This window comes from Nilaparvata lugens, chromosome 5 (assembly GCF_014356525.2).
Source record: "Nilaparvata lugens isolate BPH chromosome 5, ASM1435652v1, whole genome shotgun sequence".
Classification (NCBI taxonomy): domain Eukaryota; kingdom Metazoa; phylum Arthropoda; class Insecta; order Hemiptera; family Delphacidae; genus Nilaparvata; species Nilaparvata lugens.
Genome location: NC_052508.1, coordinates 42,760,206 through 42,787,431, shown reverse-complemented (window position 1 = coordinate 42,787,431; position 27,226 = coordinate 42,760,206). Strand labels below are relative to the sequence as shown.

At 33.8% G+C, this 27,226-nt stretch overlaps 1 protein-coding gene across 8 annotated transcripts; it reads left to right on the top strand.

The window, feature by feature from the left end:
- Window positions 1-199: 199 nt before the first annotated feature.
- LOC111051457 (zinc finger HIT domain-containing protein 1) lies at window positions 200-26,744 on the top strand. Of its 8 annotated transcripts, none has more exons than XM_039428369.1 (6): window positions 222-322; window positions 4,258-4,356; window positions 4,897-4,985; window positions 9,564-9,967; window positions 15,344-15,437; window positions 23,939-26,744. In XM_039428369.1, exons 4-6 carry the CDS (start codon window positions 9,811-9,813, stop codon window positions 24,165-24,167), a joined length of 480 nt encoding a protein of 159 aa, XP_039284303.1. In that variant the 5' UTR covers window positions 222-322; window positions 4,258-4,356; window positions 4,897-4,985; window positions 9,564-9,810; the 3' UTR covers window positions 24,168-26,744. The 8 variants fall into 7 exon arrangements, 6 of the variants coding, with proteins under 6 accessions (XP_039284306.1, XP_039284302.1, XP_039284303.1 ...); XM_039428371.1 differs by lacking the exon at window positions 4,258-4,356 and adding an exon at window positions 3,030-3,137 and having other exon boundaries at window positions 222-477; XM_039428370.1 differs by lacking the exon at window positions 4,258-4,356 and adding an exon at window positions 2,965-3,137 and having other exon boundaries at window positions 222-874.
- The last annotated feature ends 482 nt before the right edge of the window (window positions 26,745-27,226 follow it).

Here is a 27,226-nt window from a genome sequence, read left to right as displayed (position 1 = left end):
CACTGTCAAAAGTAAATATAAAAAATTCTGGCAGACAACATTGCAAAGCGAGAGAGAGATAGTGCTATCTGTTTTGTTGTATGATAGAAAAGGACAGCAACAGTATTGTCAATCGTACACTGCCATTATAATGTGCACCTCACTATATCACTTTGCGGCGCTTCCTAACAAGATGGCGGATTTTGGCGTCAGGGTACTAGCCAAGTTTCCATACTGTATGTATACTGTGGTCTGTGGCTCTACAGTGTCAAGTAAATCGTTGAGTCTGTTTCGTTCGCCGCAGTTTTTATAGGTTAAAAATAATTTGTTGCTTTGATTTAAGGTAAAATTATTATTTTACAACATTAAAATTATTTTTGCTTTTATAATTTTTGAAGATATGAAAGTCAAGTTTATAAAACATCTTTAGAGAAATTAGGCAATATTTCCATGATTTTAGTAATTACTCATTATAGATTGTTTGCAATTGGCTAAAGTGTAGGTAAATAAGTTTGTAACCCGGTAAATTCTCACCCAACCAACCAACCTGGTACATTACGTAAAATGTTTGTTAGCAATAATTTAGTAATTGGTATGTTATTCTAATGAAAAAAAAATAGCACCTATTAGCAGGCGGTCATTTACAGTTGATCTTTTGAAAAATCTTCAAATGCTACAATATTCTATGAAACTTTTTAAACAGCTCAAAATTATTATTCAAAGTAAAATTCACTATCAGTATGCTCGACTAACACTTAAAAGACATATAGATTTCTTATTTTTAATGATATGCTCATAAGTTTTTGTCAATGTTTTAGTTTTTGAAAATAGGACATAACCTAGCTGGACTCTATCCCACATTTTTCTTGTAGCAGGCTAGCAGCTTTGTGGCACGGTAGGCAAAATCTTTCAGCGCATCTTCCGCGCTGAAAACGCCGGCAACATAGTATACGTTCTGAATTTTTACTTTCCTTGCCCTATTACCATAGGTAAGGAAAGCATTGCTTTCCGAAAAAAATGGAGGTACCCCAATTTCTAAATTTCTATACGTTTCAAGGTCCCCTGAGTCCAAAAAAGTGGTTTTTGGATATTGGTAGTGATTTGGATCGGGAATATTCCCAGTGGGAAGGAGCTTATGATTTGGCAATATTTTCGAGACCAAGAAATTTTGGGAATTTATGGGAACTTAAGGAAATTTATAAAATTGCTCTAAAACTGATTGAAATTGATCAGCCCCACTCATATTTTACGAGTTGACAAAAACTGAGCTGATCGAGCTCAGTCACTTTTGGTAGAGAGTTAGTGGGGAGGATATTTTTAATATTCTTTCCGAAGAATGGACATTGATATGTCCAAAGCTCCGCCAATTTATGTAGATGCATAACAATATAATTATTATCTATAGTTATTATATTACAAATTGCTTTTTCATATCATATACAGTTCAATAATTATTTTCTTAGTCTGTATCATGTAAATTCATCTATAATTTTGCTGTATTGTAAGCTATTGTATATAAGTGTATAAGACATTATATATTGTAATCTACATAAATAAAGTACTCAATCAATCACATTTAACATTGATATAATCAATAAATCATCATTCTTTGAGACTGTTTATGCCCACTCACTCACTGTCATTTAATACTCGTATATTCCAGTCAATGAAAGATTACAGAGGGGAAATTTTGGAACACAATTTTTGACCCTGTAGCTCTTTTGGGGGTAGTAAGGGGGTAAACATATAAAAAGTCCTCACTCCTACCCCCTGTGCTAAGGGGTGGTGGTGGGAGTGGTTTGAAAGTGCCATATATTTTGTTTTTTGCATATCCTACAAATTTCATTTCCAACATTTTTCCATATCTCTCATAGTTTTCTAGGTATGAGCTCTCTAAGGTATCATATTTTGAAGAAAACCCCTTCCGGCTCCGATTTTTTCATCTTTTTGGCCTTATAACGTTTCAACGATTCATTGAAAAAATCCGTGCTAATTATGGGCTCATAAAGCATGTATATGCTGCTCCTCATATTCTCTTCAATTTCATCTACGGTCTCATTATTTTACGCATCTCCCAACGATTGTTGCATTCGTTATAGTGTTGAGTGTCAAATCTTCAGTTTAAAAACAATTGTCACGGAAATTAGGTGGGAATGTTTGGAACACAATATTTGACTTCGCAGCTTTGTTTGAACTAGTTAGAAGGTGAACATATCAAAAGTCCTCCTCCCTACTTCTTGAGCCTACTTATGAGGGTAGTTTAAAAGTTGCATTTTTTCATTTCTGGCTGACACACATGTAACTGGGAAACAATGCATTCCAGCGACATGGCTGAGTAAAAATTAAGCTAGATAAATTTCCTACAAGTTTTGTACAGTAGAGTTTTGTGATATCTTCTTTAGTTTTTGAGATAGCCTATACACTTTTAAAAGCGTAAAATCTTTGAAAAGACAGTATTTCTTCCAACTTTTTGCACTTTCAGGGCTTATTACTCAACAACAAAGCATCGAAAAAATGTAATTTTTTTACACAGGGGGTAGGAGTGAGGACTTTTAATATGATTACTCCCTTACTAGGTATCCTTAAAAGAAGAGCTACGTGGTCAAAAATTGTGTTCCAAAATTTTCCCTCTATAATCTTTCATTCACTGGATTATAGGAGTATTTAAAAGACAGTGAGTTGTAGAGCATTCAATTCTCTTCAATTCAATGTATTATTTCATCGTTTTATGCTTTCCATCAATTTTTATAGCAGTTTTAGTGTTGAGTATGGTAGGAGTGAGGAGTTTTAATATGCTTACCCCTCACTATCCTTAAAAGGACTGCGAGGTCAAAAATTGGGTTCCAAACTTTTCCCTCGGATCTTTTTGAGCATTCGTTGCCTGGACTAGTATCTTAGAGCCTCAATGACTCTTGAAAGGTTGTGAGCTGTGGAATTATTTTCTTTTTAATATTGAATTAAACTCAAGTATGCTTCTTGTTTTAGTTTTGCCTGTTTTGCTGTATTTCATAATTTATAATTTTTGGATTTATACTGTAATCTTTATTTAGAGGGTCAATTATTTCTGTGTGGAGAAATTGAATAAAATCATGCAATAAAAGTTAAATTACACTCAATACTTTGTTGACTTTGTTTACCTGATTTACAGGCATTTATTGGTAAGTAAAAAAATCTTTTCATCTTGTAAGACATGAGAGTAGCATGATAATAGCGGTGCAATTAAATGCTTTATTGAGTGCTCATTTCTCCTTTCAGTCTATGAACTTCAAATTACTGTTTTCTTTGAACTTACTACAAATATTATAAGTTATTCATCCTTATATTTCTTACATAAATCTGTTGTATAACAGGTGATTGAGACCAAGCATTTGTAACAAAAAACGTCTTTTTGGTAATTTTTTTGAAAGAAATCATAAATTTCCTTAAGTTACCATAAATTCCCGGGAATTTATGATTTTTGGGAATATTTCCCTTAAATTCCTAGGGAATATTTCCTCGATCTTAAATTCCCGGGAATTTTACATGTGTGTGTGTTTGTTTGTGTGTCACACATTTCAAAGAGGGGGTAGGCCTAATTATTTATAACCGAAACATCAGGTATTTTTTACTTTTTTTAATCTCTACTATTTTTTTGAACACTTTGAAAAAATCTTCTGTGACAACTGTCAAATCACTGTTCAACACTCTAAACTCCAATGCAAAAGGAAAAACTAATCTCACCAAACTCATCCCAACCAAACCTTACTAGTGCGTAACCTACTAGTGCGTGGGGACATACAACTCACCGCCTCCTCAAAAGAATAGTGGATGCGCTGATTGCGCTTCTCACAATCGTCATATTCTCTTAAACTGGAACTCAACCAGTTAGCCAGGGAAGTCGGCCATTTTCACACCAAAAGATACCACTATGTGGTCACTTCTATTTGATCACTAGTAGGCATATTTCACTTCTTGGCCAAATTTCACTGTTCCCCACACATTTTATACGTTTTAACACTTTTAAAAATATTGTGTTTCAACATAAAATCTGAAACTTTTTTATTTTTGAACCTCGCTCTCCCTTCATATTTTACTCTACATCCAACACAATCCATTTTGAAATAACTAGGTTCAACAGTTTTAAACAAACTTTTTTGATTAAAATATAAACAACAATTTCTTTTTCTTCATAAAGAGCAACTATAATTTATTACATAAAGAATAATCACAATTATCTACAGAATGGTCTCTTTTGCATTTATATTTAAAGTATCCTAATTTCTTATAATTTTGATCTAGGCAACCATATGCCTGCCCATAAACTGACCATAAACTGCCCAATCAGTTTAGTGATGATATGAGAAAAAACATAAACAAAACCAAACTTAACCTTGATGAGTAAGTGAAGAACGTTAATTTTAGAATTTATATTAATATATTTTAAATGCAAAGAAAAAAGTATTGTTTCAAGTCAAACAAAATATCATCACATAATCAAATACATAAGTTTTATAAGGAATAGTAAGAGTAAGTACATCTTTTTAAATACCTGATGTGTCCGTTGTAAACTGGTACCAAAGAGGGTTCTACCCATTTCTTCTTATTTGCTACGTACATTCAAATATTAATTTCATATTCAATATTTAAATATATTTTTGTAACAGGTTTTTCTGTTTATGATCACTTATTTATTAAATATTAATAAATAATTAAATCAGCTGGATTAATATTTAATAAAACTGTCAAATAATTCTAGCTTGAGCTATATTTCACTTTTATCCAAGATTAAAATTGCTTTTTATGTTTTAATTCATTCGCACAATTTTATAAATAATAGGTCATAATCAGCAAAATGCAAAATAGAATACTGCTTTGAGTCTGTTCGATTAGCAGCTACTTTGTTATGTTAAGAAAATAATTTTTATTCTATAATTATAGGAATGCAGTTAACCTAAGACAAAGTTACAGAGGACAATTCATGAACTTATTAAAATGGTGAATGTTATGAAAGGAGTTTTGGTTGAATGGTGAGTTGAATCATTAGAGAAAGCTTAGACGTATGCTCATAATATGGTAAACAAATTTTTCTTGCTCAGTTAACAGAAACTCAAAAATTCCAGAAGGAAGTTGGAGTTTCAGACATATTATTTTACTGTGTTTACTGAGTTTATTTACTGTGTAATTCAGTTTAATACTTGTTGAAAGTAGAAAAACCATTTGAGATACCGAATTGATTTTTTTGGTACCTGACTTGAATTCTCACAATTGAAAGGTTGATGATATTCTTAGGATGAGTTTGGTGAAACAAAGATCTATCTATCTATTACGACTAATTGAAGTTAATTTCTACATTATTTGTTGTTCATGTTCAAATGGTTTCGTCATACGTGTGACTCGTTCTGTAGTCCTAAACGTTTTTGTACCACTTTCTTGAAATCGCATGCAAATAAATGTAAATATAAAATCATTATACCACATTTAAAAAATGTTTTCTTGAAAAAAAAAACATTGACATGAATTGGAATTATTGAAAACTTTAGTTACTCGAGTAGTCTATTATTTTAAGAATCTAGCGGGTCATTGATTGATTCGAATTGCTAATATTAGGCTAATTGAAAATTTCCTGAATACCAATGATCTGCTTCCAGAGGGCTTTATTGACAAAAACAGATACATAATTATTATTATAATACACCATATAAAATTCAAAAGGTTGCTAATAAATACTTCTAATCCAAATAATTAGGATTATTATAATAGCCTACCCCACTATAATAATATGTGCTGGGGTGATCATAATATTCTTATCTGAGACATTACACAAATTTAAAAATTAGTAATATAATAAATGTAAATAATGTTTTTATGAATTTTTTTAGCACATTATCATCAGATAACAGTGAATGACTAAAGAAATTATAAAACGGGGTCTAAATAACTATAACATTATGACTACTATACAGAGAGTTTCCAAACTCCCCACATGCATTTGGAAAAAAATGCATTTACAAATCTACAAACTTCCTATATTCTGTTGCATTGTTCCTGGGTACATAACATATTTATCTAAATACTAGTTGTTCTGTGAACAGTAGACCTCGCGCTCAGTAAGTTAGCCTACATTGACCTGTTGTTATGTTTTCTCTGAAAATAGATAATTTATCAATTTAAAATGTCTAGAAAAATCCTTAATGAACATAGAGCTTTCTAACCTATCATACCGTGTTGTGACGTCCCGAAATGTGAGTGTGAGCGCTGTTATCAAGTCTGGATACGCCAATCCAATCAACCCATCAGAGAACATTCTGTGTTGGCGAAAAATCGGTGTGTTGAAATTAAAAAATAAACTACCATAATGCTGATTTCCTACAAACTTCATTTCTAACTTTTCATGATTTTATAAATCTATTTTTTTTTTAATAATATTTGTTGAAATTTTAGTCATCAGATTAAAAAAGAAAAATGTAAAAAAAATGTTCTCTATCAATAACTCCTAACTAGAATCATGGCCTCAGCTTATGGAAAGACAAAGTTAGTAGACAACTGTCTACTAACGTTGATGGAAAAATACATTTTCAAGATGTTCGATGTTTTTGAATGAGTAGTATTATAGTCACTAGACAGCTGATTTATGAATAATAATTCTAAAGTCTGATTTTTACGGTAATATTGGCGTTCAAAGGAGAATCCTTTTCCTTTTGTATTATCCTTAAGATGCAAAATTTCAAAAAAACCGTATGTATACGTCGACGCAAAATTCAAAAAGGAACATACATGTTAAATTTCATGAAAATCTATTGCTGCGTTTCGCTGTAAAAGCGGAACATGAATATAAACATAAAGAGAAATGCAAACCCGTCGACTTGAATCTTAGACCTCAATTCGCTCGGTCAATAATTTTCAAACTGTCCGAAAGTTCTCAAGTCACTCACACAGCAGCAATTTTTTTACTTTCTTTGCCCTATTACCATTGGTAAGGAAAGTATTGCTTTCCAAAAAAAATAATGTACCCCAATTTCTATACGTTTCAAGGTCCCCTGAGTCCAAAAAAGTGGTTTTTGGGTATTGGTCTTTGTGTGTGTGTGTGTATGAGTGTATGTGCGTCTGTGTACACGATATCTCATCTCCCAATTAACGGAATGACTTGAAATTTGGAACTTAAGGTCCTTACACTATAAGGATCCGACACGAACAATTTCGATCAGATGCAATTCAAGATGGCGACTAAAATGACAAAAATGCTGTCAAAAACAGGGTTTTTCGCGATTTTCTCGAAAATGACTAACGATTTTGATGAAATTCATACCTAAAATAGTCATTGATAAGCTATATCAACTGTCACAAGTCCCATATCTGTAAAAATTTCAGGAGCTCCGCCCCATCTATGCAAAGTTTGATTTTAGATTTCCAATTATCATGCATCAGATAGAATTTAAACGAAAAATTTCGAGTGGAAAAGATTAAGCATGAAAATCTCTTCAATTAATGCCCAGTAACATTTTCACCTAAAATAGAAAATAAGCTTGAAATTTAAGAAAATGTGATTATTCAATTGCAATCTGTTGGAAACTGTAGATTTCATTAAATCATTCACTATGAACAGATAGCAGATCTCGTGTGTATCCAGCGTTATTGTCCTGTCACCAGCTGGCTCAGATCTTTGAATAGTAGGCTTGAGATGCGCGTCAGGTGATCAATTGTCATAATGGCAAGGAAAGTTGTGTGAGTGCGCCACATCAGATTTTTTCGCTTACTATTCCTTCTCAATAATGGCTGAACATATGGATGAAACTTTGCACAATCATTCATGATAACAAGACAGAGCTGCGGCAAAAATTATAACATTTTTCAAACTCTTAAAACAAAATGGCGGCTGTATAAAATATTATTTCTTGAATAACCAAAAAACTGTTGATTTTACAAAAAAATACAAGAATAACTTTATTTCAAAATATTAAATTTCAAATTGATGGACACCCAATTTTTCAAGATTGAGCAAATACTAAGCGAGATTTCACAGCTTTAGTGATAGGTGACCTACCTTTAAATAACGTTATATTATTGATATTTAAAAAGACAAATAAAGGTATTTCTCTTCTGAGGAGACTGAGAGGTGCTGTTGACACATCTGTTCTTGTCAGTGTCTAATATGCTCACATCCATAGCCATATAGCGTATGGCATCCGGCTTTGGGGGGCACTTTTTCCACTATTATTTTTAAGCTACAGAAAAAAGCGTTGAGGATTATTTGTCATAAGCCACCACTCACTTCCTGTAGGACATTTGTTGAAAAGCAAATCTTGACTCTGCCATCCTTGGATAATTGTATGTATTTGCCTGCTTGCAGATTATCTGTCAATATGAGGTCAATCGCAATGTACATAAGTACGATACATGAGAGAAAAATAACTTGACAATCAAAAAGTACAACTATACTTCCTCTCAAAAGAACTGGGAGTGTATTCCAATTAGACTTTTTTAATTTTCTTCCCAAAAATGTGAAAACAATGAAAATCCACTGATTTGAAAGGTATTTTTTCAAAGTTTTATTGATGAAGAGGTGCCTGTACGAGAATTATTTTATATTAATTTTAATGACTGATTCTATGTTCTATTTCGCATGAACTGAATATTGTTCTATGTATTGACACTTTGTGTTTTTTAAATTATTTGATTTGATTGTTTGAAATAATCTAAAATGGCTTACTAATAACATGCAATGCAAATTGAGATTGTTGCATTATTGTGGCGACTTTATCAGCATGTCTTGATATGCACTGTAACACACCTACAGTGGTCAACTATCACCAAAACTGCCATATTTCACTTAATATTCGTTCAATCTTGAAATGTGGAATGTCAATCGATTTGTAATTAAATTTGCTAAAAAAGTTAATCCTATATTTTTTTGCAAAATCAACGGTTTTTTGGTTATTCATGAAATACAATTTCAGACAGCCGCCATTTTGCTTCATGAATTTGAAAAGTTGTCATAATTTTTTTGTAGCTCTGTTTTGTTGTCATAAACGGTTTTGCAGATTTTCATTTTCATATGTTCAGCCATTACTGAGAAAAATAGTAAGTGAAAAAACAAAATGGTGGCTGTGTGGGTAACTAAGGACTTTAGGACAAACTGTCCGATGATATTCAGATATGTTTCGTATCCAGGAACAATGTCCTAGAATATTGGTAGGGAGTTTGGAAACACCATGTTTATTAAATATCTAATTAAAATAAACTATTTTTTATTATTCATGTTTTTAATATTGGAAGATGAATAAATCAATCTTTATAATCTGAATGAAATAAGTTGGGACTTCTAAGTTGAGAATTTCCAATCAATTACAGAATGCAAGCCAATGTGAATCAATATATTTATTCAATGTGACAATTCTGCTTAGTTGACTGATACTGCGTTTTCAAATGGGCTTGCATTCTACGTTTGAGCTAGAAATCAAAGTCAAAACTTCTCACAATCTGGCAACGCCGACTATTGGTAGCTCAACTCTCAACTAATCCTATTTTGAGTGCTAAGTGCAAATTTTTATTTGATATGATATCATTATTCAGTGCAAATGAAACAGGTATAAATTATTTATTCACAGTGATGATGCTATGAAACAGTTCTTGCTACACTTGGATGAAACAGAAGCATTGGGAAAGAAGTTCATTATTCAAGACTTGGATGAACGCCATCTTTTCATCTCAGCCGATATCCTTGATGTATTGCAAGCAAAGGTGGACGATTTAATGGATCAGATTAGTGTTTCGCTGGCCGACAAAGGTGTTTAAACCCTCTTGTTTTCATTCAACAAATCTTGTATTCCCGGAAGAGGATTTGCACAAACTAAAATGGCGACAAAAGTGGCAACAGCCCGCGAGTCGGGGCGTTTGAAAGACTTTAATCAGAAACGAGTGTTGGATGAAGCTACAAGAAGCAGAAGAGCTCGAAAAGCACTTGAAGCTCTAGAATCTGACAACTCTCACGATGATCCTCATCCTGAACTAGGTGAGTCATATGTTCATATCTGTCAAATTATTGTTCATACTGTTATTAAGCTTTATTTTCATTTATTGTATACTATATGTTCACTCATAATTTTCAATGTCTACAGTGCGATCATTAAGTCGCGCACATCCAAAAAAACAAGTCTGTAAATAGTAGGCTTTTTATATTAATTCTAGTATCTAGTGGCAATATTTCACTTTCCACTCTGTATATGTAATCACAGTAGACAAACACAAGTATAATTGGCACAGTGTTGTAGAATATTTCCAAAACTTCAAAATGACATCTGGTTAGAGGCTGTAACTCCATATTTTACGGCTGGAGCGTCATCGGAAAACGAGTAAAAAGTACTGTTTGCAGCTGAAAACAGGCTTTTTCCACCAAATGCCAATCCCAACAATTAGAAAACCGTGTAACTCATGACTCCTTGAAGGTACAGACTTGGGAATGGTATCAATCTCTTTTAATGATGTGTAGAAAGAGATTATCCATGATGGCAATCTCAAAAATGCTTATCATGAAAAAATCAAGATGGCAGCAAAAATATGCCGATTTTCAAGAAATCGTCTGTAATTCTAATAATCTCGAGGATATCGGATCAATTCAGCCATCTGGAAGCTCCAAATTAACCATAATTCAATATCTGAAACATTTATCCAATTCCAACCACTTTTACTATGATGAATATAACTTCAAACTTGTTGGAATTAGATAAATCTTTCGGATATTGTAGTATGATTATTTTGGAGCTTCCAGATGGCTAAAATGTTTCGATATTGTCGCCTCGACATTATTAGAATTACAGACGATTTCATGAAAATCGGCATATTTTTGCCGCCATCTTGTTTTTTATGATGACAAACATTTTTGAGATTACCATCATAAAAAAATCGTTTTCTGCACATTATAACAAAGAGATTGTTACCATTCCCAAGTCTGTACCTTCAAGAGTCTGTACCCGAGTCATGAGTTACTCGGTTTTCTAATTATTGGGATTGACATATTAGTCTGGGCGCAAATGTCGTTCCGTGGTCATTTCTGGGTAACAGCCGTGGAAGATGTCTCAATTTCTTCGCTGAATCTAGCATAATGAGGATCGTGATGATGATAAGTCGAAATCACAGGCAATCACCTCGGAAACAAGATGGCCTCCAAAATTTTCATTGTTTTGCTATATCGCGTGTATTTCAATAACCGTTCAAGATATTCAACCGTTTTTCTTGACGAGAATATTATAAAAATCTTCCTCTACAATTTTCGTTTTATAAAATTTTCCTTTAAAATGCATATTTTTTTAGTTACAGCCTTCAAAGCCCAAAAAAACGTTCTTCTAAATTTCTTAAAATTTCATTCCATTATAACTTTCTTCGAGCAAGAGATACAGAGAAATTTCAAATCTATGTAATTTAGAACGTTTTTTTCAAGTTTGGAACAATATATCTACATGCGCTGTAGGCTACGTCAAGAAATGAGTTCTCCAGCGCCCTCCAAAGAAAATCCTGCACGGTTTCAGGTGCGTTTTCCCATACGTATGAGGTAACAAGCTAGAAATATAAAGTCCATTTTTTCATGACTTCAAGATAGAGACTTGCAAATGGTCTCAATCTCTTTGTTACAAGTCGAATAAGAATATTGATGATGGAAACAACGAAAATATTCGACTCATTGAAAAATTCAAGATGGCGGTCATTATTGACAGAAATTTTTATATCGCTTGCTATTTAGTTATTGTGAGAGATATCGAATTGATTTTACCATTAAAGTGTTCAGAATTAGCCAAACTATGATATTCGAGAGAATCGACTCATTTCAACCACTCTTTTCATCATTTATTCAACTTCAAAAACTGGAAACATACATTTTTCGGGGACAATATTTTACTTTCCACCCTGTAAATGTATTCGCAGTAGACATACATACATACACTAGTGTTATTGATACAGTGTTTTAGAATATTTCCAAATATCTGGTTGGAGGCTGTAAGTCCATATTCCACGGCTGGAGCGTCATCGGAAAAAGAGAGAAAAGTACTGTTTGCGGCGAAAAACACGCTTTTTCCACCAAATGCCAATCCCAACAATTATAAAACCGTGTAACTCATGACTCCTTGAAGGTACAGATTTGGGATTGGTATCAATCTCTTTGTAATGATGTGTTGAAAGAGATTATCTATGATGGCAATCTCAAAAATATTTGTCATCATAGAAAAATAAGATGGCGGCAAAAAATGTCGATTTTCAAGAAATCGTCTGTAATTCTAATAATGTCAAGGATATCGGATCAATTTAGCCATCAGTAAGTTCCAAAATAATCATACCACAATATCCGAAAGATTTATCTATTTCCAACAACTTTTACTATGGTAAAACTTCAATCTCTTGAAATCAGATTTTTTCAGGGATAAAATTATATTTTTCACCTTGTAAATATATTCAGAGTGAACGAACACCAATATTATTGGCACAGTGTTGTAGAATATTATAAAAACTTCAAAATGACATCTAGTTGAAGGCTGTAAGTCCATCTTCTACGGCTGGAGCGTCATTGGAAAAAGAGAAAAAAACACTTTTTGCACAAGAAAACACTCTTTTCTTCACTATTGCCAAACCTGAACAATTAGAAAAAAATTTAACTCATGACCCCTTGAAGGTACAGACTTGAAAATGGTACCTATCTCTTCGTAAATATGTGTGGAAATAGATTATCCATGATGGCAAACTCACCAAAAATGTCTGTCATCATAGAAAAATCCAATATGGCGGCCAAAAATCTGATTTCAAGAGCTTCATGCTATATTCACCATAGTAAAAGTTATTGGAAATAGATAAATATTCCATATATTGTAGTATGATTATCTTGGAGCTTCCAGATGGTTGAATTGATCCGATATCCTCGACATTATTAGAATTGCAGTCGATTTCTTGAAAATCGACACATTTTCTCGGCTTGTTGTAACGAAGAGATTGAGACCAATTGCAAGTCTCTATCTTGAAGTAGTCATGAAAAAATGGATTTTATATTTCTAGCTTGTTATCTCATGCGTATGGGAAAACGCACCTGAAACCGTGCAGGATTTTCTTTGGATGGCGCTGGAGAACTCATTTCTTGACGTACAGCGCATAAAGATATATCGTTCCAAAGTTGAAAAAACGTTCTAAATTTCATAGATTAAAAATTTCTCTGTATCTCTTGCACAAAAAAAGTCATAATGGAATGAAATTAAAAAGAAATAGAAAAAACGTTTTTTTGGGCTTTTGAAGGTTATAACCAAAAAATATGTGTTTAGAGGAAAAATTTCATAAAACAAAAATTGTAGAGGAAGATTTAAAAAATATTTTCATCTAAAAAAAAAACGGTTGAATATCTTGAACGGTTATTGAAATACAAGCGATATAGCAAAGCCCTGAAAATTTTGGCGGCCATCTTTTTTCCGAGGTGTTTGTCTGTGATTTCGACTTATCATCATCACGATCCTTATTATGCTAGACCTAACGAAGAAATTGAGACATCTTCCACGGCTGTTAATAAAAGATGACCACGGAATGACATTTGCGCCCGGACTATATAAAGCGAGCCACTCACTGTTCAAATTGAGGTTCAACATTCAATGTTGGATTCGACATCTGATCGTGAATGGTGCTGTTGATGTTGTGTCGAATATTGGATGTCCAGCCGACATTCTTGACCAACAATAATAGTAGACCACTAGACCGGTAGTAGACCACTAATCTGATCTTTCACCACTTACGCTCCGACTGGTAGTCCACAAGTTGGTCCAACATCACCACTCACATTCCAATTCGACCCTAACTACGAGGCTAACCTTTGGATGTTGGATGTGGTGGGTCTCTAGTTCACCCAAATCGTCCGGCTGGACATCCAATATTCGACACTACTTCAACAGCACCATTCACGATCAGATGTCGAATCCAACATTGAATGTTGAACCTCAATTTGAACAGTGAGTGGCTCGCTTTATATAGTCCGGGCGCAAATGACATTCCGTGAAATGCCCCATTCACGATCGGATGTCGAATCCAACATTGAATGTTGAACCTCAAACACACAGCACACAGCACAGAATACCCTACAGGTGTTTTGGGGTAACGTTTTAACACCCCACTATCTATAGATTTGTTTATTTAGATGTGCGTGAATTTATGGACGTACTGTATAACAAATTTTAATTGTTGAGAAATAGGCTACCAAGCTAATTAACAGTGTCAAAGAAGACAAGGGTGGTCTCTATTATAATCAACTTGAGATTTGTATTTTGATTGTTAGACGCTTAACCTTCCGGTAGTCGTGCCCTACTCAATCACACGAGCAGTCGCGTGATGTATTTTCTACAACATCCAATTTTCCAAGTGATATGTACTCTTTTTACTGTCAAAACATATTAACTAATATTGTATAATTACTTTTTCCATCTTCTTGGATTATTTTACGCCTATGAACATCTGGATGATTACCATTTCATAGCCCAATAAGGTATCAAGCGAAGCCATCAATTCTGTGTGATTGGTTCGCTTACAGTCCCCGTATACAGTCTTTCCCTATCTTATACACAGTGCGATTTATGCACTGTCGCGACTAAATGGCACCTAACGACTGAACCATTGCTCGGTTGATACTGCAACTCAGTGGAGTGATGGGGGGAGAGTTTTGGAATGCATAGATGACTCATTCACTGACACCACCCCATTCAATAGTTTTGTGCAGCAAAAAAACTAACACTGTTGTACTTTTTACAACAGCGCGACTGCCGAAAGGTTAAGTAATGTTGAACACATGAGAATTCAAACTGATTATTTAGAAAAAGTTTTAATCTCCGACATAATTTCCCTAGTGGTAAGACGTAGTATTGTTAATTTTTTTCTAGAATTTCCAACCGATACTGTACGGTAGTCATGTTTATTGTATTTCAGGTTGGGGGGTGATGAAGCTGTTTAATATTTAATTCTTGACGTTCTAAAATTAGGGTAACTTCAAAGTATGGTTATTAAAAGCATGAACAATAAAGATGACATTCATTTATCTTTAGTGTCACTCTATGTCTCATATATCTGATTGGCATATAATTATTATGACTTTCATACCTGAAGTATCATTTTTGACATTCATATTAAGAAACTAATCAATTCAGTTTTTAAAGTTATCAGATAACAGTAAGAAATAAGCTACAATAATATTTAAAGTTTAATGATTGTTGAGATGCTTTCAATAGTTTGCCGGATCTGTGAATAGGTGACTCACTTTAATAAAATGATGCTTGATTCTATTATTTCCCAATGAATATTTACTAAATAGGCAGGCTAGTTACATTACATTTTCACATTACATGTTAGTTGTATATTTATTTCATTTTTTTCACAGTTATGAGCAAGAAATTCCCAAAATTCCAAGAGACTCTTGATAATCGAGGTGGAAGAAAAAAGAAAGCAAAAAGTGCAGAATATTATAAACAAAGGTAATAGTTCGTGTAGTTGTTATCATCATATTGTTATTCCTCCATTGGAAGTGTTGTTTGTCTGAGTGTCAATGGAGGAAAGAGAAAACTATCATGCTTCTCAATATTTCAATATAACTTAGTGTTTATATAAGGGGAATTTATTAGTATTAAATGTTTCCTACAATTACATGAAACTAAAATTGTCTCAGATCTATACCCTCTAATTTCTGTTGTCATATTATTTTTGAATGTTCAGTTTTATTGCTATCTTTGAAAAAACCATTATTTGTTACTGTTTGTTATTGGAAGCAGTCTTCAACTCCTATTCCTATTTTCCAATTCCAATTTAAGCTATATTTAAATTTATTCTTGAATATTAGTTCCAAGTTTCAATGCAGTACTGAGTTTAATCCAACAGGTAATCATTCAGCTAAACTCCAATTGAGCATACGTGCCTCAATGAGATAATCTAATATCACATTGGATTATTATTCAACATTTCATGAAGGATCCCAATTTTATAAAACAACTCCATGAAGTGAATGTTTGTTGAAAATACCCTTCTACAAGACAGTATTGTCAAGCCGTTCACAGTTGAAAATTTTTAATAGTGAGCTTGCTTACTTAGTTATTCAAAATAACAAGTTAGTTAGAATAAGTTATGTTATTCAGAGAAGATATTCAAACAACTTTTAGTCCTTGAAATTGTAACGTCCTTTTGAGGTTACATGTGCCCAGCTGGCAGTAGTCGGTAGAGCAAATGAGATTTGAATATTTTTTATATTTTTGCATCTGCTAAAATAAAAATGCCTTATGGTTCTTACCAGCTCTTCAAGGAGCTTATACAAAATTCTGGTATCAATTGCTGCAAACTGCTGCCGCTTTATCAATCGCGCAATTCTTACCGCTGCTCCGATTGACTCCATAATATTATAGATGGAGAGGTAGATAAATATAAGGATTCTAAATATTGCACAAGACAATATGGTACTGACACCAATCCAATTCACTACCATCTGACAAAGGGGTCAGCAGTGTGAGACAATACCGAATGTGATCAATGACGGTATTTTAGTTAGAATTCCTTATACTTTCTATGACTTGTAGAACTGCTTCGGCTTAATTCTATGACCCTGAGTTTCAGTCAATTCGACTTCAGTAATTAGGTTGAGCCATTTAAATAAATCTTGAGAACGTCATATTTCTGAAGACTTAATTATCAATACTGTATATAGCTTATTTATCCAACCCATTCGGTGAAGAATATAGTTGGTTGATGATTTTGTTAATTTGTCAATAATAATAAAAAATACTAGTACAACATTGGTCATGCATGAGGACAGGATTATAAATGAAAGGTACACCATTCAACAAATAAAACATATAATTACATATGAAATTTATGAGAAAAATAAAATATAAAAACAATATGAGAAAATGTGCAAGAAAAATATCACAGATAGCTCAATTAAAACTCTTATTATGCTTACTAGTATTGATTAATAATTCTTGTAATTTTCCTATCAGCATATATTATAGATTTATATGGCTCAATCGTTTGAATTGCTTTCACTTATTGAATAAAAATTTATAATTCCGTATTCCAACAATATCAAAAATTAAATATTAATTCTCAGGTTATGAGTTCGGCCGTCAGTGGAATTTAGATAAAATAACTTATCTTAGGAACCTTGAGCTTCTGGTAATTCTCTTTAAAATAATACTGATATTCAAATACATTAAATGAGCATATGGCTTTATCAAATTTCTATAACTCGTTGCACTGAGGGTCCTCTAAAATATTTTACAACTCACATGCGTCAATTTTGTTCACAAATTTAAAGATGTGGCATGGATTCACCTCGTGTGTCCTACGCCTTATTTCTGGTGGGCTGCTGTCGTCTTCTCCAATGGAAATAATTACTTTAATAACTCATGTCATAGAGTGACTTCACTGAGTTATGTCGATTGTTTAATAGGAACATTTAAAATTTAAACTTTGGCAAAAATAAAAATTGAATATTATAAGGGGTTCAGTATAATGCTCTCATATTGGTTGGTGTCCCGGTCGATCTATGGCAAGCGAGTGGGCTGGTGATCCTCCCTTATTCTTTTTCGGCGATACTTCCTATTTCTAAATTTACATAAATTTGCATAGCTGCTGCTATTGGAGGATTTCAACAAATCCCCTGAGACACATGGGGGTGTAGCAATTTATGTGAAAGATGGTATCAAAACAAAAGTTTTAATCACATCTAAACAAGAGTATTGTTCCAGATCAGAGTTTATGATACTTGAATTATCCTTATCTAGTAATGATAAATTACTCGTTGGTATCTGTTATCGCCCACCAAAAATAGGTCATTTCACAGATTTCGAAAATGCCTTGCTTTCTCTTATGCCTTGTTATAACCGTATACTAGTTATGGGGGATATGAACACCGACTTGAACATGACGAATCGTAACTTTGACTACTTTCAACTGACTACAATTTTCCAATGCCTAAACATGACTATTTTACCCCTCGATCCAACTCATCATACTAATGAATCAGACACACTCATTGACCTTCTCATTGTTAGTGATCCCAATGAGGTTGTTCAAGCAGGCCAAATCTCAGTCCCAGCTATTTCTAGACATGATTTGATCTACTGTGTACTTTCCCATAAGATACCCAAGCCAGAACAGAAAATTATCACTTATAGAGACTTCAAAAACTTTGATGAAGCCGCCTTCCTGACTGATGTGGCTCAGACTCCATGGCATCAAATTGAAGCATTACCCTCAGTTGATGACATGGTCAAGACTTTCGAGAATTGGACTTTGACTTTGTATGACAAACATGCACCTTATGTGACAAGGAGGATTAATAGAAAACGACGAGTACCGTGGATGACTGAGACATACTTAAGATGATGGGACGTAGAGACAAAGCACATAGAAAATTTAAAAAGACATTTGACTTGGACAGTTTGATAGAGTATAGGAACCTTAGAAATAGGGTTAAACAGGAATTACGGAACTCAAAGATTAGGTACTTGAATTCGTTTATGACAAACAATAGACAAGACTCTAAATCACTTTGGCAGGGAATAAAAGAATTCGGGCTTGGCAAACAGAAATCGAATCCACAAATTGACTTACCATTGAATAATATAAATGACCATTTCGTTCCACACTCTAACCAACGCGACGAAGTTGTCATTGCTAATCATATCGATGATCTTGAAGAGCAGGTTACAAACTTAGATTTACCAATCACTGATCAATTTCATTTCCATCCAATCTCAGAAGAAGACACTTTCAGAGCAATTCAACGTATTCATAGTAATGCTACAGGTGTAGACAAAATTCCTATTAAATTTATCAAGAAGATGTTATTTGCTGTTTTACCAACCATTACATACATTTTCAACAAGTCACTTGAAGAAGGCATTTTCCCTGAAAACTGGAAGTTTGCTCTGGTTCGCCCTCTAAATAAAGTTCCATCACCCAATAAAGTTGAGGATTTTAGACCAATCAGTATTTTACCTGCATTGTCCAAAGTGCTAGAAAGACTCATTCATGCTCAAGTTGTAAAATCTCTAGACAACAATAGTAAGCTTCATAACTTTCAATCAGGCTTTAGAAAATTCCATTCAACTGAGACAGCTCTGCTTCGTGTCACTGATGATATAAGGTTAGCTATGGACCAAAGAAAATGCACCATCCTCACTCTATTTGATTTTTCTAAAGCATTCGATACTGTTGATCATACAGTCCTTCTGAATAAGTTGGCTATTCTTGGTTTCAGTCACAACTCGTTAGTTTGGTTTAAATCCTATCTATTAGGTAGGAAACAATGTGTATCTGTCGGTGACAAAAAGTCAACTTGGAAAAACGTTATGCATGGAGTACCACAAGGTTCAATTTTAGGCCCTCTCCTCTTCACTTTGTATGCTAATGACCTTTCTCCCATTATCAAATTCTCCAGTTTCCATACTTATGCAGACGACCTTCAAATCTATTTAAGCTGTCCCATAACAAAAATTAATGAAACAGTTGGAATAATGAATCAGGATATCAATTCGATAGTGGAATGGACAAAGAAAAATGGCCTTAAGCTTAATCCCATCAAAACACAACCCATTATAATTGGATATTCTCGTCTTATAAACAATATTGACCTTGAATCGATTCACAAAATTAGTGTAGACGGTAATGACATTCCTTACTGTAGCTCAGTTAAAAATTTAGGCATTATTATGAATAATACTCTTGACTGGTCAGAACAAGTGAACAAAACTTGTAAAAAGGTATTCTCAGCCATGCATGCATTGAAGAAAATGCACGATATCCTCCCTAGAAACATTAAATTATTATTGGTTCAATCTCTCATCTCCCCACATTTGATGTATTGTAATTCTGTTCTTGACGATATGCAAGTCACTCTGAATGATAAACTACAGCGTTGCCAAAATTATTGTCTACGTTTCGTCTACTCTCTCCAACGCCATGATCATATTACCCCAGCCCACATTGCTAGTTCAACATTGAAGCTTCCCGATCAGAGGCTTTTTCGAATAGTCAAGCTTGTTAGAGATATCTTGAAATACGGTAATCCGAACTATTTTAAAGATGATTTCAAATTTGTCTCTGAAGGTAGGAGGATAGATGCTTCACATACTAGAACCGGAGAAAGTACTTTAAGGATACCCAATCATCGAACTACTATTTTCACAAAATCCTTCTTAGTCAGTGCCTGTCGTGCATGGAATACACTTCCTGTTTCTATCAGGTCTATCGAGAGCCGAGCGAGCTTCATCCTGACTTTAAAAAAACATATTTTGGAACAAATTACTGAAACTGTCCGGCCCTAGAACGATCACATGACAACCATCCCTCACCCATTCCACCAATATAAACCTTTAAACCATGTTATAGAACGAATTGTGTGTGTGTATATATATATATATATATATATATATATATATATATATATATATTATATAAACTCATGTTATTTCAATTATCCACTGCATACTGCTGTATATTACTGAAAGTTGATAACCCTGATCTACTTTCAGCCTACTTCATTTTTATTAATCAATTATTTGATCTTATCTACCTATATAATTATTTTACTTTATCAATTTTCTGTTTTTTTCTCTTCAATATTCATATTGATTAAAACTTTTACAATATTTCCATTAATAAATAAATCCTTAGTTTAAATAACGAAATTAACGTTTTGGTAGAGAGTTAGTGGGGAGGATATTTTTAATATTCTTCCCAAAGAATGGACATTGATATGTCCAAAGCTCCGCCAATTTATGTAGATGCATAACAATATGATTATTATCTATAGTTATTATATTACAAATTGCTTTTTCATATCATATACAGTTCAATAGTTATTTTCTTAGTCTATATTATGTAAATTCATCTATAATTTTGCTGTATTGTAAGCTATTGTATATAAGTGTATAAGCCAGTATATATTGTAATCTACATAAATAAAGTACTCAATCAATCAATCAAACATAATTTGCAACTTCCTCAATTTTCCAATTAAACGTCCGAATTTGATGTATAATATCATCCCTGATATCCTAGTAGTGCTAGAAAAGTTTCAGGGTTGAAGGATTAAAAGGAAATTTAATTTTTATGCTAAAATTGGAAACATCGCGAATATTTGTTTTTCTTTTGAATATCACTCCTCTCAGAATCATGTAGCGTCGTAATGCGTAATAATTTTATATCAAATGAACGGGGAGACTGTCTCCTTTCTATTGATGTCTGGATCATTTTTATCCGACCCATAGATATTTTTTAATTAATAATTATATTCGTCAATATCGAAACATTTTGAGCAGAAAACATGAAATTTTCGACATGCTAGAAACTTTTTTGTTTCAAAAGATAAGTGGGTGGTGAAAGCGATAAAGTTTCTCAAAAATAATTGAAATTATTTTTCCAATTGTCAAACGTACTCGGAAGAACTTATTTTGGCCTATCAGGAGTTTCAAAGTCAAGGATAGCGGCTGAATGGTGTGCCGCCATATGCTATCAATATGGATCAACAAATTCAAAATACAGAACGATTGAAAAATTCAGCAACTGCAAGCCAGATGATCATAATTGACCGAGCGAAGTGAGGTCTAAGATTCAAGAGGACGGTTTGGCATTTCTCTTGATGTTTGAATGTTTATATGTTGCGCATTTACGGCGAAACGCGGTAATAGATTTTCATGAAATTTGACAGGTATGTTCCTTTTTAAATTGCACGTCGACGTATATACAAGGTTTTTGGAAATTTTGCATTTCAAGGATAATATAAAAGGAAAAAGGAGCCTCCTTCATACGCCAATATTAGAGTGAAAATCAGACTATAGAATAATTCATCATAAATCAGCTGACAAGTGATTACACAGATGTGTGGAGAAGCCAGTCTATTGCTGTATTTCCATAAGGTCTATAGTTTCAATCAGGTACTTGTGGATGAGAATACTGCGTGAGGTCCACTGTTGACAGAACTACTAGTAATAGTGAAAATGACAACCTCGCCTTAAATAATCCAAGCGGTGATTCTTTACAGCCTTTCTAGAGGCAATCAGCTGCTTGCCTTTGAAATAATTCAGTCAAAAATAATCTTGTAAATTGCCAGCCTTTAGCATACAATTTGGTACATAATGCATACCATGCAGCCACTCTTCTAACTTTAAAATTCCTTTGAGACCAAAACACTTTCTTCCGACTATTTTTGACAATTGAAAAACAATTTCAATTATTTTTGAGAAACTTTATCGCTTTCACCACCCACTTATCTTTTGAAACAAAAAAGTTTCCAGCATGTCGAAAATTTCATGTTTTTTGCTCAAAATGTTTCGATATTGACGAATATAATTATTAATTAAAAAATATCTATGGGTCGGATAAAAATGATCCAGACATCAATAGAAAGGAGACAGTCTCCCCGTTCATTTGATATAAAATTATTACGCATTACGACGCTACATGATTCTGAGAGGAGTGATATTCAAAAGAAAAACAAATCTTTGCGATGTTTCCAATTTTAGCATAAAAATTAAATTTTCTTTTAATCCTTCAACCCTGAAACTTTTCTAGCACTACTAGGATATCAGGGATGATATTATACATCAAATTCGTACGTTTAATTGGAAAATTGAGGAAGTTGCAATTTTACACGATTTGGCAACCCTGTAATTTCTTCGGATGGAGGGCCAAGTCTCAACCTGTTTCACACAAACTATAATATGTGAGTTGATGCTACTATAAGTGTTTATCAACACTTGGAAAAGATAAATTTTCGATTTGTCTTCAGGTTCTCAATGTACATTCATTTGTTCTCATTTGTTACATTTTTGTATTGGTTTTAGTATCTTTTAATGTCAATATCTTTGTAACGGTTTGAGATATTGATAAGCGGGTTTTGCCATTCATTTTCTCATGCAATTCTGTATCGAAATCACATGACCACCCAATCATTAAAAAAATGATTTTGGACTAAAAATGGTGTATCTAAGATTGCGGACCAAAATCTTTGAAGCCACAGAAAAGTAGTTTCAATTCAGTCTATTATTGATAAAACAATTCAAAGAACTGTAGCATGTAAAACTGATGGTAATTTTGCACTAGGCTGGACAATGCACAATTGGAAAAAATGCACTATTTATATTACACAAGATGTCATGTGCGGATGGATGCGTTTGGTGTGGCATGGTATCACCTATTCCAAGACCAAAAATCCTCCCCATTCTGTCCGAGCGGTCATTTTGTCCTTTCGTTTCCGGCTTGGTGTGACATTACTCTAAGGCTGGCGGCCACTAACTGTAGAACATGCACGTTCTCTCATCAGCGAGAGGCTTTTTTGCAACTTGGGGAGTCGCTTCCCGCATCCCCTCCGCCATCGCTTGTTATCTCGCCACTCATCCTCTCGCAAACCTCAGCATTCCATCTATTTTCGAACATTGGCCATCCATATCTTCCTTGTCCTACCTCGCTGAGACAATTTTTTGAGATTTTTGCGTTAAACATTTTTGCAGATGACAGGGTGCAGGCCTATCGATCAAACCCTCTACCAGAAGGACCGATCAATTTTTTGTCTGATGTTCCTTCCCTTAGCCTTTGATAATCGAATATCACATTTACAAGGCTTCTAACATAGAATAAAAACACATAAAAATGAATAAACCAATGGAAAATTACAAATAATATGATAGAAAAATAATTCAACCTCAAATAGAGCAGCGGATTGGAAAAAACCCACAAAAAATCGGAGATACAAAACCCGAACCTAAACAAAATTTGCTCCAAGCGTTCTGCTGTGATGACAGAACAATATATGTCGACCTTGCATCATTCATGTTCCTACCGTTAGTGGAGAGCCTAAGTTACAATACTGTTATATCAAATCCACAATAATTAATTTGAAATCGAAATCCTATTTTGTTGCAAATAGCTATGAAAATATTCCTATCTTTCTGTTGATTGTTTTTTTTTTAATGTGTTATATCAGGTTCCGCAAAAGCCTGGTTCAGCTGGTGGAGGAGGACAGAAACTACCACCCAGAGCCGCCCAACTACATGACTGCGCAGGCAATGCCATCGCAGTTCCCCGAGCGCCACTTCTGTGCCGTCTGTGGCTTCCTCAGCAACTACACGTGTGTGCCGTGTGGCGCTCGCTACTGCTCCATCCGCTGCCTCGGCACTCACCGCGACACGCGCTGCCTCAAGTGGACTGCTTGAATCTAGCCACAAACACACGTTGTCATTTGCTGCTCATCAGACTACTCTATACTATCATCGTTTTTGTCAAGAAAACCATTCAGATTCAAGCTGATAATGATAGAACTCTCAAGAACTTTATTTTTTGAGATGGAATGAAACAGAATTAGGTCAATTCATAATTTGATAAGTATGTTGTTTGACTTTTGTTAATTGTGAAGATGATGATTGATTTTCCAGTCAATTATTGCAGATTACTTCTCTATTCTGTCCTAGTTTGAAATACGAAGAAGTTGATAATTTGATGAGTTTGGTTGAAATAGAATTCGGGCAATAATTGATAATCTGATGAGTATGGTGTTTGTTCCTTGTAAATTGTAAAGATGTAAATTGATTCGCTTTTAGTTAATATTCTATGCTGTCCTGATTCTGGGTTGATCAGAATTAAGTTCCGTCAGTTGAGAGTTTTATCAGTGTGATGTCTCATTCTTGTGAGTAGTAGAGATGATGGCTCATTTCTTTTTTCGATTTTCCAGTTACATATTACTCTATATTGTCATTGATTTGATGAACAAAAACTTTAGATACTCAATAGAATAAAGTAGAATCCTGACATTTTATGATTTGACGAGTAAGATGTCTCATTCTAGTAAATTTTGAAGATGATAGTTTTGTAAAATCAAGCCAGAGCCGTTCCACTCTAACAAATAAACAGTCAGCCCAAAGTGTGGCGATATTCTGCTGGAAGAAAGTCAGCGCTCTCTGGCGTTTGATTTTGTACTGGAATACTTGCATCCACCTGTCGTCCCTGGACCTGCACACTTCTCGGAAACATTCGCATTCTTGCATCACTTTTTGCAATTGTCAAGCTCTTGGGATAACTCATCACCACCCAATGATGTATGTAGGCCAAACCTTTCACGTGGAGTAGGTCTCAGAACTGATTGAGTAAATAATGTAATTGTTCCATATTACTCGGTACTGCCGCTGTTTTGGTGAAGGAACTATTCAGATGTTTCTGATAGTAGAATACAATGAAATCAATATTCTTACAGTCAATAATTTGATCAGTGTTGTGTTTGATCTGTGTGAACTATGGGGAATATATTTCATTTATGTCAATTGTTTTGTGATTTTTTAAGAATGAATGAGTGAAACTATCTTTTTTGTGTTGTAGTGTAGGTGATGTGGTAGATATCCATATTGAATATTATAAAATCAATATCAATTAGAATGAAACAGTCCTGTTTCGATAAAAAATAATTATTGAGATACTTGATGTAATAAAATGAAGCATTTTATTGATAATTTGATGAGTATGATATTTCATTTTTACTTTCCTTGCCCTATAGGTAAGGAAAGTATTGCTTTCCGAAAAAAATTAAGGTACCCAAATTTCTAAATTTCTATATGTTTCAAGGTCCCCTGAGTCCAAAAAAGTGGTTTTTGGGTGTTTTCTGTATGTGTGTGTGTGTGTGTGTGTGTGTGTGTGTGTGTGTATGTGCGTCTGTGTACACGATATCTCATCTCCCAATTAACGGAATGACTTGAAATTTGGAACTTAAGGTCCTTTCACTATAAGGATCCGACACGAACAATTTTGATCAAATGCAATTCAAGATGGCGGCTAAAATGGCGAAAATGTTGTCAAAAACAGGGTTTTTCGTGATTTTCTCGGAAACGGCTCCAACGATTTTGATCAAATTCATACCTAAAATAGTCATCGATAAGCTCTATCAACTGCCACAAGTCCCATATCTGTAAAAATTTCAGGAGCTCCGCCCCCATCAATGCAGATGACGCCCCATCAATTGATTCCCAATTATCAGGCTTCAGATACAATTGAAACAAAGAAAATCAAGTGGAGTAGATTGACCATGAAAATCTCTACAATTAATGTTCAGTAACATTTTCACCTAAAATTGAAAATAAGCTTTAAATTCGAGAAAAGGTGATTATTCAATTGCAAATTAATGTTGATTCTATTAAATCATTCACTATGAAGAGATAGCAGACCTCATGTGTGTCTCCAGCGTTATTTCCCTGTCACCAGCTGGCTCAAATCTTTGAATAGTAGACTTGAGATGCGCGGGAACACTAACGTCAGGTGATCAATTTTCATAACGGCAAGGAAAGTTGTGTGAGTGCGCCACACCAGATTTTTGTGGATTGTAAAGATTACTTTTGACTTCGATATTTGTTAATGCTTGTTAATAATTAAACTCGAAAGTATTCTGCCCAATACAATACTCAACGTTACTTATGTCGTCGATGGATGTGTGATATTTTAGTTTCTGTGAGGAATTATCTAGGTATTAAATTTAATTATAAATGCATATACCAAGGAAAGAGAATAGTAGGATCACTGAACAATCAACGAAAGGCATAATGTGTGTTGAAAATCTATTTTTTTTGATTTTGTGAAAACTAAGTATTCGTTAAAAAACAGTGTGATACATACTCTGTCCACGGCATGTGTCATGATATGCAAGCTCTATCAATTACACTTTCGCTACTGCTATCAAATGATTCGATAAGCATAAAAAATGTTTGTAAATTATAATTTATCCTAGAATAAAATGAATTTCCATTTTTGAATTATTTTCCTGTTTGAATCCAACACTTCAAAGATTAGTTATTATTCAAGTTGCTCAGTTGCTTATTTGGGCTATAAGATAGGGATATTGCACCAATGGCTATAGAACTTAGCAATTTTAAATGAATACTTACTCATTGGTGAGAAATATTCTTCAAATGTCATAATTCACAAAAATTATGAGCATATTTACGATGTGAGTCCTTTGTTCTATGGTGTTGGGCTTATCACAATGATGATGGTTTTGGTGTGATGATGCCATAAGGCCCCCATCACACCAAAAATACATCCTGTGATTGTAGCTTGTATAAAATAAGTTGAAACTTGGTCCTCCATCCAAAGAAATAATAGCGTTGCCAATTTGTGTAAAATTGGGACTCTCAAATTTCTTATTTAACCGCACAATTATATGTGAAATATCATCCGTAATATTCCAGTAGTGCTAAAAAAGGTTTAATGATTGAAATGATTGAAGTAAGGAATA